At 35.5% G+C, this 21,321-nt stretch overlaps 1 protein-coding gene across 1 annotated transcript in view; it reads left to right on the top strand.

Moving 5' to 3' along the window:
- LOC107692337 (UPF0258 protein KIAA1024-like) overlaps nt 1-16,006 on the top strand; it is a 25,119-nt gene extending 9,113 nt beyond the window's left edge. The window contains exons 4-5 of the mRNA XM_016491359.1: nt 6,941-7,195; nt 15,195-16,006. Of these exons, the coding sequence (XP_016346845.1) occupies nt 6,941-7,195; nt 15,195-15,392 (453 nt within the window). The 3' untranslated portion in view covers nt 15,393-16,006. The remainder of the gene's footprint in view (nt 1-6,940; nt 7,196-15,194) is intronic.
- The last annotated feature ends 5,315 nt before the right edge of the window (nt 16,007-21,321 follow it).

Here is a 21,321-nt window from a genome sequence, read left to right as displayed (position 1 = left end):
TCATTGATGTAAACACAAAGCCCTCCGCCGCGGGTCTTACCTCCCTCGACGCGAGCTCTGTCCGCTCGATAGCATGTCAGCTGATCGAGATGAATAGCGCAGTCCGGAACGCTGTTGTTGAGCCATGTTTCCGTGAACACAAAAACACAACAGTCTCTTACAGTCCTCTGAGTTGAGCGTAGTAGTCGGATGTAGTCCAGTTTATTGTCCAAAGAGCGTACGTTAGCCAGTACGATGGTGGGGATAGCTGGCTTGTGTGGGTTAGCCGCTAGCCTAGCCCGGATACCTCCACGCTTACCCCTCTTCTGCTTCCTCTCACGCCGCTTGTGGCGCCTCAGCTGTGGGCGAGATGCAGTAGTGGGGGTCGGTGATGGTGTGGGCCTCCGGAGCAGACCGAGATCCCGCAGCTCTTCGGCGTGCGCAGAGTTTAACTCTAAAAATGTGGTTCTGCCGACATCGAGCAGAAACTCACGACTGTATGCGCGCTTAGAGACAGATAGACGCGACGAATACGTACAAAAACACTGCGACTCAGAAGACAAAAAACACGAAAACACCTTTCTGTCGGGAGAGAGAGAAGCCGCAGTGTGTGAACACGCCGCCATCTTGAGTGGCACTACATCTCCAGAGTGAGGAAAAGGGCTAAGAAAATCACCTTGGACCCCTCACACCCAGCCCACTCTCTCTTCGAACTGTTGCCTTCTGGTCGGCACTACAGAGCACTGACCACCAGAACAGCCAGGCACAAGAACAGTTTTTTTCCCGCAGGCTATATTCAGCCTGAACAATTAAACTTTCATAATTATACATCGTCCATCACAACGGACATATTTATACACATAATCCAAAATTTGTAAACTGCACACTTTGTAAATAACATATCTGCACACTTAGAACATATCTGTACATTTATTTAAACAACTACAATTTTTTTCCTATACTTCTATTCTGTATATAGTACATTATTTAATTCTGTTTTTTTCTTGTATTAGTGTTATATTCCATCCCTACTGTGTTATTCCTATGTATGTCTGCACTATGTCTGTACTTTCTTCTGCTCTGGAAGCTCCTGTCATCAAGTCAAATTCCTTGTGTGTGTAAACATACATGGTAATAAAGCTCTTCTGATTCTGATTCTGAAATGTTTTTCTGGGTTAATGTGAGTCTTACTATATGCATCCTGTCACTCTCTTTGATTTTCTTTCTGTCTGTATCACCCTGCCTCTAATTCACATGAAGTTGTTACGCCAGCCTTTTAGCACGACTTCTTTATGCAAGAGCGCAGCCAGTGAAGCCAGAAGATACGAGAGAACTGTCATTTCCAGACAGGCACTTAGCACAACATCCATTCCTTCTCGCAAAGTGCCCTTGATAAAGGGCAATGCAAACCTTTTTTTCTTTAAGCCCAAACAAAAGTGCCAGCTAGCCAAGCGATAAGCTCATGTCAGTAGTGGTCACGCTAAAAGCACACTTTAAATATTTGGCTGGCGGAGTATAAACATGCAGTGCTTTTAGTCGCTTCATTTGAAGGCTATCTTCAATGAGGTTTTAATTAAGACTGTGTGTGCCCATTCAACTTCAAACTGTGTTGGACAAAGTATGTACTGAAGAGAGGTGCCCTGAATAGGCTGATGGATTTAGATGACAAAATTAAGGACTATATATTTGCAAATGTGAATGTGTTTCCTGTGCTAATCTCACAGGCACAACAGGTTGTTGTGGTTGATTGCCAATATTTTGATAATTGGTTGCCTAAGGTGTTCTGATTGGTTAAGCACAGTGTATTTTATTATTTTCTGTATACTATTATAGTATTATTTGTTAATAATTTTGAATCAGATTTCATGTTTATAAATTTTAGTTTTCATTTTTAATTTTAGTTTAAGTTTTAGTACCTTTATGTGATTTTGTAATGTTTAGTGCTTTGTTTCTTAATATTCCTATTTAACTAATTTATTTTTCAGTATATTTTAAAATTAGTTTTATACTATTATAGTATTTATTATTTTTTTTAATTAGATTTAATATTTTTTTTGCCTAAGTATTATTTTTTTAGCTTAGTTTAGTTTTAGTAATTTTGTTATGTGCTATTTTATGTTTAGTTTTAATTTATTTTCCAGTTTTAGTACTTTAACACCAACATATTTTATTATTTATTATTATATTGTGAATTATCTTTTGATTTTATAGTTTTAGTTTTCATTTTCATTTTAGTTTTAGTAATTTTATGCGCTTTTATGTTTATTGCTTTTTGGTGATTTATTTTTAATTTTTATTTAGCTTTGTATTTATTTTAAATATAGTACTTTTAAATTAATTAATTTTAGTATTGTTTATATACCATTATACTATTTAGTATAGTAATTTTGATATTTGCTTTTGTTTATTAGCTTTTGATTTTTTTTATATTACCATTTATCTTTATTTTTTGTTTCAGTTTTAGTCATTTTAGTACTTCAGATTAAACTTCAATTAAAATCAGCAGCACATATTGCCTTTGCATAAACAGCTATGTGCCAGTGCTTCAATGTTCACGTTGTTTCAAACCACTACTAATTATGAGCACTTGTAATAATGATTTTTACTTAGCAACAGCACTAATGATATTGTGGCTCAGTGAGATTACACTTAATGAATTTACAACAGCAATAAAGAGTTTTAATTGTCTGCAATGCCACAATACATGGATGTATAACTTGTAATGTGTTGGTTATGTTACAGTATGAAGAAATAAATACAGAATGCTTGTGGTTAGATGATGAAATTTGAGTCTTGAGTGAGTCACAGTCGTCTGTTTGACATTGAGTCTGACCTGCAGCACATATTATATCACTACTGCTGCTTTCTGGTGAGGAATAACCTATACCTCATATAAATATCAGAAAGACAATATTTTTCCTTCTCTCAGTTGGCCTTCCCTCATTTGCATCTGTGGTTGTTTGATTAGTCTTTCCCTGCTGGAAAACAGGAGGTGGATCAACATTACACTCTTCGGCTCGCACTCCTGTGGCTTTTTTTTAATTTTCACCTTAGCTCAGGCCAGACAGAACAACACCTTACCTTAAATTTTAGCCGAGAGAGAGAGAGAACAAGAAGAATGTGGGTGGGTTTTTGAAGAAGAGATACAAACTGTACGGAGGCAGCGAGACAAAAATGAAATTGCAGAACATGAATACTGCAATTATATTGAAATGATTTAGATAATATAGTTCCTAACTGGTGGGTAGCAGCCTGCTGATGGAAGAGAAACCATTTTCCTTATCTTTTCCATGCAATCCCTGTGGGATTTTGGCAGGAATTTTGCAGTTAATTGTATATTTCAGTGTTTGGTCTAAGGGCATTTTTGGGCATGTCCAAAGTGAAGTCTGGGACCTGATATAAATTATATTGATGCATATGCTGTATGGTGAACACAAAATGTCCATTGACTTTTTTTTTTTTTTTTTGCTGAAGATGGTGAAACTACAAAATGCCTCAAAACGTTAAGCAAGGTTTATAATAATTGGCTAGACTTTAAACTCACATCTGATTGACTGAAGAGAACATAAGTGATAATTTGTAAACTGGTTCTTGAAAAGAAAGTCTCAAAATAGTCACAAATCCACACAACAAATGCCATTGTAGATTCAAAAAACTTTTGTACCTGAAACATTCAGAAATGTGCAACCATACTTTTGTGTTTATGAATGGTGCTTTGCATTTGTCTTATTTTGAGTCCTATTTTGTAAAAGTACATTTGCTTGTGCATTTTCAAATTGTACAGTATATTGGGAGTTTGTGAATTGCTAAATTTGGTTAATAAGATCTGTGTTTGCAAAAATATAAACTTTATGAATACAAATTAGCATTGCATTTGTAAAACATATTTTGTAAATATATTCATTTTAGCTCCTTAATGTAATGCTGATAGTTCAACAAATATCCACTTTTTAATCATCATGAAGATCATGGTGCAGGTTGACAATGACTTCTTGAAAGGATGACGGTGTCATTATAGTGTTTTTTGACCAATTTATGGGATAATTAAGTATTTTAGAAAGGGAAATCTGATCATAACGGTATTTCTGTTTTATACTGTGCCTATTTACTAAAATGACAAATGGAAACAAGCTGAAAATAACATCCTTATGAAAAATAGAAAAAAAATAAAAATAAATGAAAAAAACACAAAGTTGCTAAATTTTGTTTAGAAAAATGTATAAACATAGCACAAGCTGCATCAGCTGCTCATTATTAAAGTTATTTTTTACACACTAACGGCGCTCGTTTTGTAGAATGACCCAGTTCACGATAATCAAATCTTTCAGGTTGTATAAGCTGCAGCACTCCGGTGTCCCTCCAGACAGAAATAAGCTCCTGACTCAGATATTATTCTTTATAATAGTCTAAGGACTGAGACAAACACACATTTCCTGCTCCATAAACAAGACCGCGGTCATTCCTGCTTGCGCCGTATATCTATATATCGTTACTAGTTAGACTCATGCAGCGCCAGCATGCTTTTTGCTGAGACTTATAGCTGATGCGGTGTGTTTGTATCGGCCCCTGGTGTTCCCCTGGTGTTCGGCTGCTCGTTTTTGTCCTACGAGTCAAATAACTCTGAATTGCTGAAGGAAAGGAGGTGTTTGCCTGTGCAAAAGTTACCATAATGACGTTAGGGTGTTTTGGCACTGCCAGCCCAACTAACAAAAATATGGTCTAAGAATGTTTTGCTAATATTACCATTAAGGTTTTTAAAACATTACTTCTGAATGTTCAAAAGATTCAGTTTTTAGAAATTGTTTTCACTCATGTGAATGTTAAGTGAACATTTCATTTGATTATTTTGCAAACATCATGGTAATGTTACTTTTGAATGTTCCCTGAATGTTTTGAAACAAGTAATAACATTTAAAAAATGTTAGATGAATACAACTTAAGTACTGCAGAAAAAAAAAACATTATTTTTCGTTCCTTTGTTTTTGTGCTAATGTCTTGAGAGTATTAAAGACCAGAACATTTTGAACAAACATTCTCTGAACATTAATTTGTAACCTTGTCAGAACGTTCCCTGTTAGCTGGGAGGGCATTGATAAGCGATTGCTACAGGAGTTCAAATAAGTTGTTAACATGTTGCAATGCTGTAGATGCCACTCTACTTTTCTAAAGTCTCTATGATTTTAGTCTTCTTCAAAGTGTTTTTTTTTTTACTCTGGTGAAAACTGTCCAGTTGAGAAGTGCTATATGCTATTGTTTAAGGTTGTGGTATTGTTTATGACTTAAGGTTTAATTCATGTTGGTAGCACAAACTTTTGCAGTTCATGTTATGTGAAGTAAAAATATGAAGTATCAAAACTGTTTTCAACATTGATAATAATAAATGTTTCTTGAGCAGCAAATCAGATTAGAATATTAGAATGATTTCTGAAGGATCATGTGACACTGAAGACTGGAGTAATGATGCTGAAAATTCAGCTTTGCATTACAGAAATAAATTACATTTTAAAATGTATTCAGATAGAAAAAAGTTATTTTAAGTGATAATATTTCACAATTTTACAGTATTAAAAAAAAAAAAAACAACAACTTTGTGAATTCTTTCACAAAGATCCAACCAGTATTGTATGTATCCGAGTTTAATACTTAAAGCTATAGTTTACCAAAAATGAAAATTCTGTCATCATTTACTCAGCCTCGAGTTATTCCAAATCTGTATGAGTTTCTTTCTTCTGCTGAACACAAAAAAAATATATTTTAAAGAATATGGGTAACCAAAAAGTTGATGGTCCCTATTGACTTCCATAGTATGAAAAAAACATACTATGGAAGTCAATGGGGACCATCAATTTATTTATGCTTAGAAGAAGAAAAACATTCATACAGGTTTAGAGCAAATTGACAAACAACAACAACAAATTCTCATTTTTGGAACTATACCTTTAAAGGGAAAAATTCTGTCATTAATTACTCACCCTCATGTCGTTCTAAATCCGTAAGACCTCCGTTCATCTTCGGAACACAAATTAAGATATTTTTGATGAACTCTGAGAGCACTCTGACCCTCCATAGACAGCAAGTGTCCTTACACGATCAACACCCAGAAACGTAGCAAGGAGCTTGGTAAAATAATCCATGTGACATCAGGGGTTCAACCGTAATTTTACGAAGCTATGAAAATACTTTTTGTGCACAAAGAAAACAAAAATAACGACTTTATTCAACAATTCGTCTCCTCCGCGTCACCCTGGCACCATTTTGGAGAGTATCACATACGTAAACAAAGTATGCTGTTCTGTGTCAGCTGTGCCACGCAGATACGCTGTTTTCGTTCAAATCAAAGCGTAAACAACATAAACAGCGTATCTGCAGACAAATTGTTGAATAAAGTCATTATTTTTGTTTTCTTTGCGCACAAAAAGTATTTTCATAGCTTCGTAAAATTACGGTTGAACCCCTGATGTCACATGGATTATTTTACCAATCTCCTCGCTACGTTTCTGCACCTTGATCGTGGTAATTACATTGCTGTCTATGGGAGGATCAGAGAACTCTCAGAATTCATCAAAAATATCTTTATTTGTGTTCCGAGGATGAACGAAGGTCTTATGGGTTTGGAACGACATGAGGGTGAGTAATTAATGACAGAATTTTCATTTTTGGGTGAACTATCCCTTTAAGGTTTGGGGTTTGTTAAAAAATAATAGTGTTGCTGGACGTAAATGTGGATGAAAGTAGTTTTGATTAGTACAGATTCTCCTGCTTTTTTGTTACGTTTGCATTACAGAGGATCGTTTGGAAATTTTTAATTTCGTCACGAGGTGTGACAATGGGATAAACCCCTCCGTTTTGTTTTGTCTTCAGTATCATCAGTCTTAAAATGCATCTAATGTTCTCCTCAGATCAGCAGAAGAGATACGAAGCCTCCTCCTCTGTGACCTTTCCTCCCGTTTCTCCCCTACAGACAGATCGTCAGTATGACGCCCACCAGGCCCACCGCTCCTCAAAGCCGCCCAAGGACTCCTACCTGGTGGAGCAGGTGTTCAGCCCACACCACCTCCCTCCCGCCGTCAAGTCTCACGTGAAGGGCAGCCCTCTCTACACGGACCTGCGGCTGACCGGCCTCGCCGATGGCAAGCGCTCCCAGCCCTCCTGGACCATCGAAGAGTACAAACGCAACTCAGGAGACAAGAACAAGCTCAGCGCTCTGGACCTGCAGGTGAGAGGCCACCTCGCTGTGATTGCAACCTTGCCAATCTTGTCGATTTTCTCTGTTCTTTGAGGCTTTGCTGTGTGTGGGATTAGCTTCAAAAGCTGAGGCTCATGGGAATGACGGCTTCGATTTTCTTTCAATCAGTGCTTCTCTGCCACATGCCGGCGGTGTGGCTGAAGGTCATCAGTGCAGTAGGTGACCTTGTGTGCTGTGAAATATTCACGATCCTTATTAAAATCACTCATTGTTGACAGTCATTGGCTCAGTGCAATTACTGCAGGTCCTTGGCTTCGTTTCAATGCCAACATGAAATGCTGTTCGCAACCCAATTTGCTTCTGGAATCGGAAGTATTTCTGAGTGAAACTGCATGTTTGATGAGAATAAATGTAGTATGCAATATGATTGCATTTTGATTTTTATTAATTATTTCAGTGAGTCAGTTGATCCAGTTTGAATGATTTGTTTACAATTTTGGATTGAATCAATTGGAGAGGTTCTTGAGTCAATGACTCAGTGACTCATTTAACTGAGGAACATTTAATATGGAAATGAGGTCATTTGTTTATGTGGATGATTTTGAGATATTTTGAAAAGCATGTAATTTTTAAGTTTTAATTAGTTTCGCCATTTTGTTGCATGGAAAGGAAAACGTTTCACTGACCTTGATTTCTCATGAGGAGCGAGAGAAGGTTAAAACGCTACTTCTTGTGTTCAGTCTTAAAACATCCTAAAATACGGTTTGCAACCAAATTTGTTTCTGAAATCTGACGTATTTCTGAGTGAAACTGGATGTTCAATGAGCAAAAAAAAAAAAGTAGGCCAGGATTTAATTGCATTGTCCAAAAAATAAAATAAAATAAACTAAGTATTTCATTTAATCAGTAGAATGATTCAGTTGTTCATTAATTGGACTGAATCAGTCAGAGGTTCTTGAGTCAATAAATGACTGACTCATTTAACATAGAGCCGTTTAATATGGACATTTGTTTGTGACAAAAATGTTTTTATTATATTTATCATATAGGTGAATAATAGAGATTACATTATATATGACATGTAAATCAAATTAAATGTGTTCAAAAGAGCTGATGCAACACAAATTACAAGAAATTGCAGTAAAAATCCTTATTACAAATTATATACAGTAATTTGGATATACATATGGCTTTAGTGCAATATTTTATAGGGACAGAAAGAACAACACTATCTCACGACCAATCCGTACGTATTTTACGAGGTGGCTAATTCGTACGAATTCGTACAACCTCACTCGTACGATTTTGTATGATTTGCCTAGACCCCAGTGACGGGTAGGTTTAGGGGCGGGGTTAGGTCTAGGTAATTCATACAAATTCATACGAATTGTGCCACTCGTAAAATACGTACGATTTAGCAAAAATCTAATAAATTTGTACGAGTGAGGTCGTACGAATTCGTACGAATTAGCCACCACGTAAAATATGTACGAATTGCTGTGAGATCAGGTTGGAAAGAATCACTGAATTGTTTACTGAAAGATTTATCCATTAACCCTAAGATTAAACAACTTGTTCAAAACTGGATTTAATCAGTCTGAGAGTTCATTTAATTAAGAATGCGTCACGTTATTCTGCTGGTGTGCCCTAGTTGGCCACCAGAGGACACTGTGTTTTGTGAGAGCACATGGCTTGTTGTATGTTTGTTGGTGCCATGTGCTCTCCCGTCTCATTGTCTGACCCCGCCCTTCTTGTTATCTCATTATTGTTTCAGTTGCTCCACCTCCTCTGTCTCCCTCATTACCCTCATCGTTTGTCTCCCTATTTATTCTCCTTGTGTCTGCAGTCCTGTGCTGATCCGTTGTTATCTGTCAGAAGTAACTGTTGTATGTGTGGTATGTACCTGCTGCTGTATTCTGCTATGCTTTGCTGTGCCTTGTTCCTGGCCTGCCTGCCTGTTTTTCCTCCTCGGGGTAGTTTTTGTTCGTTTTATTTTATTATTAAAAAGAACCATTCTTCCTGCAGCTTGAGTCCTCGCCTCATCTCTCGTCCAGGACCATGACAGAATGGTTAAATATGGAAATTTATTACAGCTATTTACAAACATTTATTTTATTAAAACAAGCAAAAAATGTTTTAGGTGAATAACTGAAATTAAATTATGTATAAGATATAAATGCTAATTATGTTTTTCTGAGCTGATTCATGACAGAAACATATGTAGGCGGCAACATATATAAAAACATAACATATAGGAATTTCAGTGTACATATGGCTTTACTGGAACATTTTAGTGGGATTTTGTAATATGAATCACTAAAATAATCACTGAATTGTTTTCTGAAAGATTAATTCAGACACATGACTGATCAATTTGTTTATAGAGACAACTCAGTGACTCATTTAACTATCATTTACAGCTTTTTACAAATGCATTTTATTAACCTTTTAGGCATATTATTTAAATGGATTTTAGTATTGTTTAATGTAAATGCAAATAAGTTGAAGTTGTTATGATTCATTAGTAGCCTACTGCTACAACAAAATTAACTGTGGCATAAGCAGTTGCAAAAAGCATTCTCATAATAAAACTTAATAAAGCAAGCAATATAACTTTATAGGAGTGTTTTAGTGAGTATGAGAGAGGCATGTACGCCATGATGAAACGTAAAAGAATCACTGAATTGTTTTCTGAACCAATCTGTTGACACGAACAAAGGATTCACAGAAATTAATCAGTCCTTATATAAAGGTGAAAAGTTGGTGTTTTAATTGGTATCAACAAGAACAAGTTGTTGAAAGTTGAAAATGCATGAGGGATTTTGATCCTTTGTGTTTCGATAAAAAATTACAAAAACCGGGAGCATGTATTAAAGTAAAAAGGGTCTTACGTTGGCTATAAAATCATCTGTTGTGCGCTTGTTTTAGATGAAGGCTTACAGTTGTCTGTATCAGACGATGTTTATCTGTCTTCGCTATCTCCAGACATAATCGTGTGCTATTGATAGAGGACGGCTCGCAATAAAAAGGCTTTAGTGTAGGAGACAGCACTCAGCAAGCTTCTTTCATTCAATAGCATAATCTACGCCGTATTTTATTGACTCTCTCCCTATGGTTTTGAATGGACAAAACCAAGTGATGGCTTTAAAACTAGCTGTTCTTGTACTGAACAAAGTAAAAAAGTAAGATGGAACAGAAAAAGAAATCACTGACCTCTTCGGTGGCTGGTGCAATTTTAAAATGTGCCCTACATCTTTGCATCAGATCTGTGTTACATGTTCACCCCAATGCATGGAAATGTGGCTCGAAGCAGGGGAGCATCTCTCATTTTGCCCATTTGCAAGGGCTGTAGGTTTTCTGAAGGCCTGCTTACCCAACCATAGCATGAGAGGAGCAGAAAAAAGACAGAACGCAGCTTGAGCAATGCCACGTACCAGTGATTCTTAGTGACCCAGCACAGCGCATTCGAACCTTGAACAAAAGATGAGGCTGACAAGGCAAAGAGTTTTTTGGATTTGTGCAGCAAGGATGCAATTGTACAAAAACTATAATATTTGTATTTGCATAAAATTCTATTCACAATTATTTATTTATTTTACAGATGCCTGCCACATATTGGATATTGTTGCAAGCATTAAAAACATTAAAAAATTAATTAAATCAATATCTTTAGTATTACTATAATTTATGTATGTGTTTATTTAATAAATGTATTAATATTAGTATTAAAATAAAATGTAAATTAATAAATAACATAACTTGAATTATTTTTACTATTTTTTAATTTATTTATTTATTGCACATGCAAATGGGAAAGGCTTAAATAATTAAATAAATACCTTTAATATTAACATTATTTATTTATGTGATTAATATATTTAATAATGTTACTATTAAAATAAAATGTAAATGAATAAATAACATTAATATTACAGTTAATTATTTAATTATTTATTGTATACATGCAAATGTAAATGAACGAATGAATTAATGCATTTAATACTAATGTTATTTATGTATTTATTTGTTTATTTCATATATTTAATAATATCAATATTAAAATAAAAAAATACAATTAAAACAGTAATATTACAGGTATTTATTTATTTTGAAGTCTTTCACATTTGTGTGTCAAGTATCCAATGCCACAGTTCTTCTTTGTGTTCTGTTTGATTGACTTGAGCTGTGTGGGAAGCCTGACACTACAAAAAAGACTGACAAGTGTGTGTTCACAAGTACAAGTCAATTAAAAAACAGTGCGGACTGAACACAAGAACACGTCCTGTGTGAACAGCCCATTAGATGACTTAGTAAAAGTTCTGTTGCCATAGCAATTACAGAAAGGGAGATTTATAATTAATCTCAGGTTTCTCACAGGAGAGTTCGGTGCTGTTGAGGATTCATCTCTAAATATGTATTATTGGCAAAATAACATTAGTGTTTATTCCCTGGAACTTTACAAGCCAGCTCTGTTATGGTTTAATTAGTCTCTATCACTGATTGTGTTGTAAGAAAGTAGACAATGATAATGTAATAAATTATTAATATTAAATTATAGCTTTAATGGTGATCTTTATAATGTCATTTTGTTTGAATAAGGCTTGCTAATTGCACAGATTTTTTTTTTTTTTTTTTGGCTATGGTGAATTAAAGGAGCAGTTCACCCAAAATGAAAAGTCTGGCCATCCAAGATGTAGATGAGTTTGTTCCTTCATCAAAAAAGATTTGGAGACATGTAGCATTACATCACTTGCTCTGCTGTGAATGGGTGCCGTCAGAATGAGAGTCCAAACAGCTGATAAAAACATCACAATAATCCACAAGTAACCCACACCACTCCAGTCCATCAGTTAATGTCTTGTAAAACAAAAAACAGCGTGTTTATAACAAACAAATCCATCATTAAGATGTTTTTAACATCAATCTGTTGCATTTGGCCAAAATATGCGTCCAAAATCCATAATAACGCTTCCTTCATATTTGTTTATGGACTGTTTTTGCTTGCTTGTTTTTTTACTGGAGAAAGCAGCATTATGGATAGACGACTCGTATTTTAGCTGGAAGCAGTGGTTTGAAGTTAAGAACGTCTTTGTGATGGATTTGTCTCTTACAAACAAGCAGATTTTCACTTCAAAAGAAATTTCTCCAAATCTGTTCAGATGAAGAAACAAACTCATCTACATCTCGGATGGCCTAAGGGTGAGTAAAATGTTAGCACATTTTCATTTTTGTGTGAAATTATGTAGTTGACAACAAGCCAACAAGCTTGGTCACTTCAACAAATAGTGATTGCTGTTGTCCTTTTTCATGAAATTATGGAGTTTTTTCCACAAGAAAATCAGATTATCTTTCTTGCGCACTGCTGGTATTGATGTAAGATTACTCTGAGCTTATTGGAGACAGCGATGGTTAATACCTTCAGTTTGCATGAAGTTATACGTGCTCGGTTTAGCGGAGGAAAGTGTCATTGGTGATGGCATCCTGCTGCCAGTTAGCGCTGAAATGAATGCCATCTGATATTCAGAACCACCCACATGTGACAAATGGCGAAATTTAACACACTTTGCCTGGAGGATGGTTATTAGAGGCATGAAAAATGGCGGCATTGTCACAGCAGTGGCACAGAGGCAGAATGTGCTCTTGACAATAAATGGACCATTAGGTGGACATCTTATATTGACATATTGCTTAGAAAAATCATTCAGTCCCAGTTTAAGTTTGTCTTTCTTTTATTTATTTGTTTGTTTAATAACAAATCAATAAACAGCATTAATATTACAGGTATTTATTTATTTGTTTGTTTATTTTTTTTAATTTTGGATGGGCAATTTTGGACAGCTAAGTTGTTATTATTTGAGTCTGTGGTGAGGTAGTGCTACTGCTGAAAATATGCTGTTGCTGAAAAACAGATGAAAACATCACTGGTAATGTGTGTGTTGATCGCTAAAATGAATGTATTTTTACCTGTACTTTAACTGTAGGCCTGCAGCAAGCTTTCCGAGTACTCTGTCATTTACATTGGATATTTTCGAGTGACTTCTGGCTCGTTAGCTTTGACTCTGCTCGCTTGACATTAAAGTTGTTCTAATTATAAGCTAGGGACACAATTAAAGCGTAAACATTTCTGTGAATCAGTGAGCTGACCTTCTCCTGTGGAGACATTAATTTTTCCTGAAATTCCTGATAAAGCGAGCTGTTCACTTGAAAGTGTTGCCGATATCTGTTGTACTGAAATGAACCGTTACATTGATGTTTACAGTCGATCACACTTTCGCTTACGACCTTGTCATTTCTGTCTGTCCATCCTGTCTGTCTATCTATTGTTCATTCTATCTTTCATTCTATTGCTCTATTTATCATTCTATCATTCTTTTTTCATTCATTTGTTTGTTCTTTTGCACATTCTGTCTGTCTGTCTGTCTATCTATCTATCTATCTATCTATTGTTTGTTCTATTTATCATCCATTTGTTCTGTCTGTTGTTTGATTGTTAGTTTGTTCATTCTCTCTTAAAAATAAAGGTTCTTTATTGGCATCAATGGTTCCATGAAGAACCTTGAACATCAATGGAACCTTTCAAATGAAGAAAAGGTTCTTTATAGTCAAAAAAGTTTCTTTAGATTTTTAAATGTTCTTCAAAATAGTTTTTTTTTTAGGAAGGAAGGTTTGGGGAAACAAAAATTATTCTTCTACGGCATCACTGCAAAAACACCCTTTTGGAACCTTTATTTTTAAGAGCGTTGCTTCAGTCATTCTATTTATGATTCTGTCATTCTATCTCTCGTTCTGTTGTTCTGTTTATGATTCTGTGATTCTATCTCTCGTTTTGTCATTCTATGATTCTGTCCTTCTATCTATCCTTCAGTCATTGTATTTATGATTATGTCGTTCTATCATTTAAATATTCTGTCTCTCGTTCTGTAGTTCTTTCTATGATTCTGTCATTCTATCTATTGATCATTCATTCTATCTACTGTTTGATCATTCGTACCATCCATTGTTTATTCTGATCTATCATCTGTTTATTTTATCAGTCATTTGTTCCATCATTCTGTCAATCTAAAGAGCAATACTCTATCTATCATTCATTTGTCCGTTCTATCATTCGTTCTATCTATCATCTGTTCTGACATTCGTTCTATCTAATGGTCTATTGTTCTATCTTTTCTACGTATGTTCGTTATATCATTAGATCTATCTGTTGTTCTTATTTTATTGTTCTTTCTATCGTTTGTTCTGTCTATCGGTCTATCTGTCTTTGGAACATCCATTTGTTTGCTCTGACTGTCTATCATTAGTTCTATTTATTGTTCTTTTGTTTGTTCTATCATTCTTTCTGTCATATTATTTAATCTATCGTTCTGTCATTCTAGCATTCTGTCATTCCATCTGTCTGCTCTGTAAACTTCAAATTTTGTTACAGTAATATGACTAGTTATACTTCCTTAGATTCAAATTTGAATTGGAATTCTGCATCCTCTTTACTACCTCAACTCAACTCTAAATGCCATACAACTCTGATAGCAACTTACAAGAGCAACTACATAGCACGCTAAAAACTAATCAGAACCACTCAGCAACCGTATAGCAACATGCTGGCAGCCGCCCAAAACACCCAAGCATCCTGATGGTGACTTCTGCACAGACAATCCCCACTCGTGTTTTCTTCAGAAAATGTTGTTTTGTCCCCTTCAGCTGCTCTGGCTATTTTTGCCTGACTGTTTCCATCTTCCCTGCTGTCATACCTGAACATCTCTCTCTCTCAACCTGAACCGAGTGCCGTATCACGCTTTCCTCTTTCTCATTTCCCCCTCACTGGCTCACCATGTATTCAATTAAAATGGCAATTTGATGAAAAATTCCATCTCGACGGAATGTGTTGCTTCAGTAATCTGTCTGCAGTTAGCGAGGCGACTGGACGAGGGCTCCATTCATCTTCCACGGCTTTCAGTTCACAGCACAATCACGGTCCGCTCCGCACAGACGCCTTTCTTCGCAGGACCTCTCACCTTTTTCTGTTCCCCTGCAGGTCCAGGAGTCGCTCAACCCCAACAATCTGGAGTACTGGATGGAGGACATCTACACGCCGGGCTACGATTCGCTGCTCAAGCGCAAGGAGGCGGAGTTTCGCAGAGCCAAGGCGTGTAAAATCGGCGCGTTGATCGCTGCGGCCGCCTGCACTGTGATACTGGTCATCGTAGTGCCCATTTGCACCATGAAGTCTTGAGGTTTCTCTTTTTTTCTGTCGGATGGTGTTCGTTTCACTTGGACAAACATGGGACTTCATTTGCGGGGACTGTAATTAGGTCTGATTTCAGCCACCGGCCTTAGACTTTCCTGGAATGTCAATCGAAATATATCACAACAAAGAGTTAAGGATTGCAATTTGACGTGTCTTTTTTTATTTACCCTAGTCAATATTTATAACTTGACTAAATTATTTGTTATGTAGTAGATGGCCTTACTTAAAGGCTTGGAGATGCACCCTTGTTTTATAGTGCAGAATATAATGTACCGATATGTTTTATGTCTGTTTCTTTTTCTGGTATTGCAATAGAAACTAAAGGGAAAGCTTTATGTTTAAGCGCATTCTATTTTTTACTTTACTATGATTATGAGAATTTTAACGAGAGTTATTTTTCGATGAATACGCCGACAGAATGTTTTAAAGACGAGTTGGATTTATCTTTGGAAATCACTGGAGTGTTTGGGCTCGTGCAATGCCTTTTTATAAGGATTATATATTCAGATAGTGCAAATATAGTTCATGTGTGCGTTCAATAAGAACTTAAAGGAATAGTTCAGTCAAAAATGAAAGTCTGTCATTGTATATTCACCCTCATGCCGTATCGAAACTTGTGTGCTTTTCCATGGATTTTTTGTGGTTTTAATGACCATTTTCTTAAAAAAAAAAAAAAAAAAACACCATGCAAGTAGGCCTAGTCTGTATGATTTTTGCATTCAATTCTAAGTGAAAAATTTTCAGTGAATACTAATACACTAAGCAGCTCAAATGCGCAACTGATAACGAAAAAACCTGGATCTGCCCACATTTATATGCAATTTAGTGGGGAAAAATTTCAAAGTCATTTAGAATTCTTCAAAAATGGTCCTTTTGTGTTCCACAGAAAAAATAACATCATACAGGTTTGACAGAATTTTCATTTTCAGGCAAATTATTCCTTAATGTTGAAGGGTTTTGATTGTACAATGTGAGCACAGTAAAATGACTCTATTAATGATGTTTACTGATTTTGTTTGAATAGTGAAACGTGACTTTATTTCCTTCTGATTGGTTCTGTGTTAATGCCAATACAACACTTAAAAAACAATTATATCATAGTACATAGGCTATAGCTTTCTCTTTGATTGTGATTATATATACTTTGCCTTGTTATATCATAACTAATCATAATACTGTATACTTGAATTGCCAAATCACTTTCAACTAGCTCAGTTTTTCTCTGAAAGTCGAATGTTTTTCTTAAACTTATTCACCAGACCAATCTAAAATTGGACCTGACAACGGAAACCGTGAACTTACCTTAATGATGTTCACTTTTGACGCTCTTTACACCCGTTGTAGGAGTGATTCTTCTGAGAAGTCAAGCTGTAGGACCGTTGAGTGAAAACCGCCTGTTAGTCAGAAACAATATTGCACTCAGACGCTGTTCTAAAACTAATGAGCTGCATTGCTTGTCTAATGCCTACATAGTCAGCTATCTTCTAAGGCAGCATCTAGCCCTTAGTGACTGATTTGGTGCGCTCTAAATAGGCAGCAACTGTGTGTCATAGCATTCCTCATGTGAAGCACATAGGAAACTCAATTAACAATTGATTTTTAGAGTTTGACACAAGCACGTTGCTCTTTGGAACAGCCTGTGTGATGCCTTAAATGCTGTCTATGTAATCAGCTCACAAGGTTTTGGAGCAATGCCTGAGCAAAAACAGGAAACAACATTGTGCTAACAAACTGATATTTGCAGGTTTTTCTTTTATCATCAATCTGTGAATGTTATAAAGGCTAGAGTGCTGCAGGAATGACTTCAAACGAGAGCATTTTAGCATTTCCGGTTCCATCGTCCTGAGGTTTTTTTTTTTAATGGATTTTTGTTTAAATGCCTGAAATAAGGTCTATGATGAACATGAGCTCAAAATATTTACATGTTTTATTCTATGATTTAAAATGCATCAGTGAAACTTTCTATTGACAAGCTTTTACTTGTCTTAAAAGGCTATTGCTAATAAGTGTCTAAATGGGAATTGAACGTCATCACTGCAAACCAGGTCAACTGATACACTCGCTAGTCTGCTTTCACAGCCTCATTGCATTTATAATCATCTTCTTGCAAACTATTCACTCAAATTTTCCAACAGCTACATATTTAAGATTAAAAGAGTAGTCAGAAGCTAAGTGGCGGGGACGCTGACTTCATACAAACATGTTGTTTGTTTATAGCCTACAATTAGCTTTTTACTTTTGGTGATTGTATTTAGACTTTAAAATGAATAAAATCTGTGTTCATTTGTTAAGATCTTGATGAACAAAATGTGTAAGAACTTTTGTTGGTCACAGAGCTTGTTTTCTGCAATAATCCAAAAGACAATGGAAAAAAATCCCAATGGGTTTTTGTTGAGGGAACCAGGGTGATGCAAACTTCTGGGTTGGACTACAAAAATCATCCCTGCAGCACTTTATGACCACAGCTGATCACATAACAGTGCATTTCTTTCCCCTTAACCAAAACCAATGGGCTGTCTTTATAGCCTGGTTCCATGAAACTTAAAGGTAAAGTGTGTAATTTTTTATGTTAATAGACTTTATCTTATATTAATGAAAAAGTTCACCCAAAAATGAACATTTACTCACTCTCAGGCCATCCAAGATGTAGATGAGTTTATTTCTTCATCAGAACATTTTTGGAGAAATTTCGCATTACATCACTTGCTCAGCAATGAATCCTCTGCAGTGAATGGGTGCCGTCAGAATGAGAGTCCAAAAAAAAAAAAACATCACAATAATCCACACCACTCCAGTCCATCAATTAACATCTTGTGAAGTGAAAAGCTGTGTTTTTGGCCTGAGGATGAATGCATTTTTAGGAAATTTTCATTTTTATGTAAACTTTTCCTTGAACTAGAACTAGAATTAAACCATTTGTAGATTGATTGCCCCGAAATGTACACAAGGGGCAGTAGGAGTGTTTAGGAAACCTGTTTGGTACCACTAGTGCCATAGAAATAACACACTTCACCTTTAAGAGAAATTTAATTTGCCCGCAAGAATGACATTAATAGAATGATCCTTTCCACATGTGACTTTCCACAACTACTACTTTTGATCTTACATTTGTTCCTGAGAGATCTGCAACAGCATTATTTTCTGACAGATTTTGAAGTATATACATTTATATCCCTATTACCGCTGTAGTTTTGCAGTGTAATATTCAGAAACATACAGGAGTAATTCACCAAATAATAAAGTTTCTGGTATTTATTTGCTCACCTTATGTCAATCCAAATCATATGCTGATATTTTCTCAATACAACAGGAAAATTATGAAATGATGTGATATTATTGTGTGAGAATAACAGCATATGGGTTTGTAATGGCATGAGGTTTGAGTAAATAAGGACTTGAACTCATGCTTTTTGGTGAACTATTCCGTTAACTGACCTGATCAGTAATTAGGGCATTTGAATGTGACTTTTTCTTTGATTGGCCGAATGTCTGGTGACCTCGCCTTCGACACAGGAACTGTGTGTAGTAGCACGCTGTAGAACACTGTAAATAACTTCAGGTTCAAAGCGCATTGTGTGAATCAAGTGTAACTGGAGTCATATTCTAATAAATCTCTTACTGTTCAGACTGTTAAATGTGCAACGGCCTATTTCTTTGCATGTGTTTCTCAGTATCATGATTCGATTTTCATAGTTTTCTATCCTATTCCTCTGGATGTGTTTCTCAGACTATGACAGGTGTCTAAATATGGAAAGTCTAATGATGGTGTTTTCCGGGGAATGTTGAGGTGACTATATCTATAAATATCTCGAAGTATTTAAGGTGTTCCATCAAACACTCGTCATGTTACTATTTTTGCGATTAAACTTGCATTTGTAGGCTCTGTTCTGAAATCTGGTGAGCTGCAGCATTTCAAGGTATCATAAATGCGTTTCTGACATGAAGATATAGGTATACAGCAAGGTATACAGCACTGGATGCATATGTTGTGGAGAAGGCAATACCATAATGCATTGTTTCATAAAAGCTGCTGCAAAAATGGTTTCTTTTTAAATATACTATCATTTGATTTTTTTTTCTCCTGAAAGAAATTAATCATTTTATTCAGCAAGAAAAGTAACAGTAAACACTTTTACATTGTTATAAAAAATAATTTTTCAAATATATATATATATTTTTTGTTACTTTTCATATCAAATGAAACCTGAAACCAATATATTAGCACAACTGTTTCAACATTTATAATAATAAGAAATGTTTCTTGAGCACCAAATCCGCATATTAGAATGATTTCTGAAGGATCATGTGACACTGAAGACTGGAGTAATGATGCTGAAAATTCAGCTTTGATCACAGCAATAAATTACATTTTACAATATATTCACATAGAAAATGGTCATTTGAAACTGTAATGATTTTTCACAATATTACTGATTTTACTGTATTTTTTAGCAAACAAAAACAGTCTGTCAGCATAGGTTTTTTTTTTTTTTTCAAAATCATGGGATAAAAAAAAGAAAACAGCCCCAGATTCATTCCAAAGCCAAAAATTATTGATTGACTTACATTAAATTACTGTTTTAAATACTGGTAAGATTTTAGAAAAGCTTCATTATCGACAACCATGTAAGTTAATATATTTAATGAATGTCACATATTTTAGTTCATATAATGCACTGAAAAAAAATGATTAATTGAATTTACTACATTTTTTAAGGTAAGTGGTTGCAATCAATTTATTTTAGCTACATTTAAATAAATTTAGTTGACTAACTTTCAACATTTTTTTTTAAATGTTGCTAAAATAAAATGGTTTGCAACCACTTACCTTAAAAAATGTTTAAACATTTTTTTTCAGTGTGTGTACTGATGAATCATCTACAATAAGATGGGGGGCATGTAATAGGAAAGTAAATTGGGACATTTTTGATGTCACGTTGACTTTATGTACAGTATGATATGACCGTGCAGCTGCTCTCCGTTTCTGTCGGTGTGAGATGTACCTCGTGCTGGATTCTGGCCCGCTGAGTGGAGCTTATATGAAATCTGGCACAGGTTGGTGTATAGAGCTGGCACTGGCCTGGCACTGGGGACATTATCAAGAGCAGATCTAAACTAGACTACCAGAACCCGCTGAGACCAGAAAACACTTTTCAGAGGGACTCTGTAATGAGGGACACGTATGAGAAGATATGAGAGTGAATTTTAAGGACATTGATTGCCACAAAGTACAGGAAGTTCTGTGAGTTCTGTTTATTAGTGATGGGCGATGATGCTATTTATTTACTCTGTGATTTCAACTTCAATTTTAAGGTCAGTATAACCGAGACCAATGTAATACTTGTAGGCTATTAAAGCTACTGTATGTAGTTTTGCGTATTTTTTTTTACTCTGGAGCCCCCTACAGTTAAGTTAGTGGAATTCACTGTTGTAAATAAATCACTGTCGTAATTACAGCGGATAGCTGTAAAACGCATAGATATGTATTGCTAGATTCCCTGTTAGCGGGTGTTTTCCATACCTAAAATACATATTTTACAGTCACCTCTATGTAGATTGATCATGAACACAGTTAAGGCTTCCTACCAGTGTGGCCGTCCTTCACAATACTTAACAAAAATACACAATATTTCAAACCTTTAACCCATCACGGGAGAAAATCAACCCACCACAACAGTTTAAAATCAACTCAATTCCGTGCAAAATGCAGATTTGGCAACCCTGCATCCAACAATAGCTGCCTGCATTCAAAGTGATTTAAAGGGGTCCTATTATGCTCTTTTACAAAGTCTTGATTTTGTTTTGGGGGTGTACTAGAACAGGCTCTCATACTAGGTTGTATTTTTCACATATTTTACATTATTACAACACCTCTCTCCCCAGTCTGGCATGAACGGCTCGAATAGTTCCTGTA

Source organism: Sinocyclocheilus anshuiensis, unplaced genomic scaffold (genome assembly GCF_001515605.1).
Source record: "Sinocyclocheilus anshuiensis isolate Anshui unplaced genomic scaffold, SAMN03320099.WGS_v1.1 scaffold45, whole genome shotgun sequence".
Classification (NCBI taxonomy): Eukaryota; Metazoa; Chordata; class Actinopteri; order Cypriniformes; family Cyprinidae; genus Sinocyclocheilus; species Sinocyclocheilus anshuiensis.
Note: the sequence above shows the minus strand (reverse complement) of the source record. Positions and strands in the feature narration are given on the sequence as shown.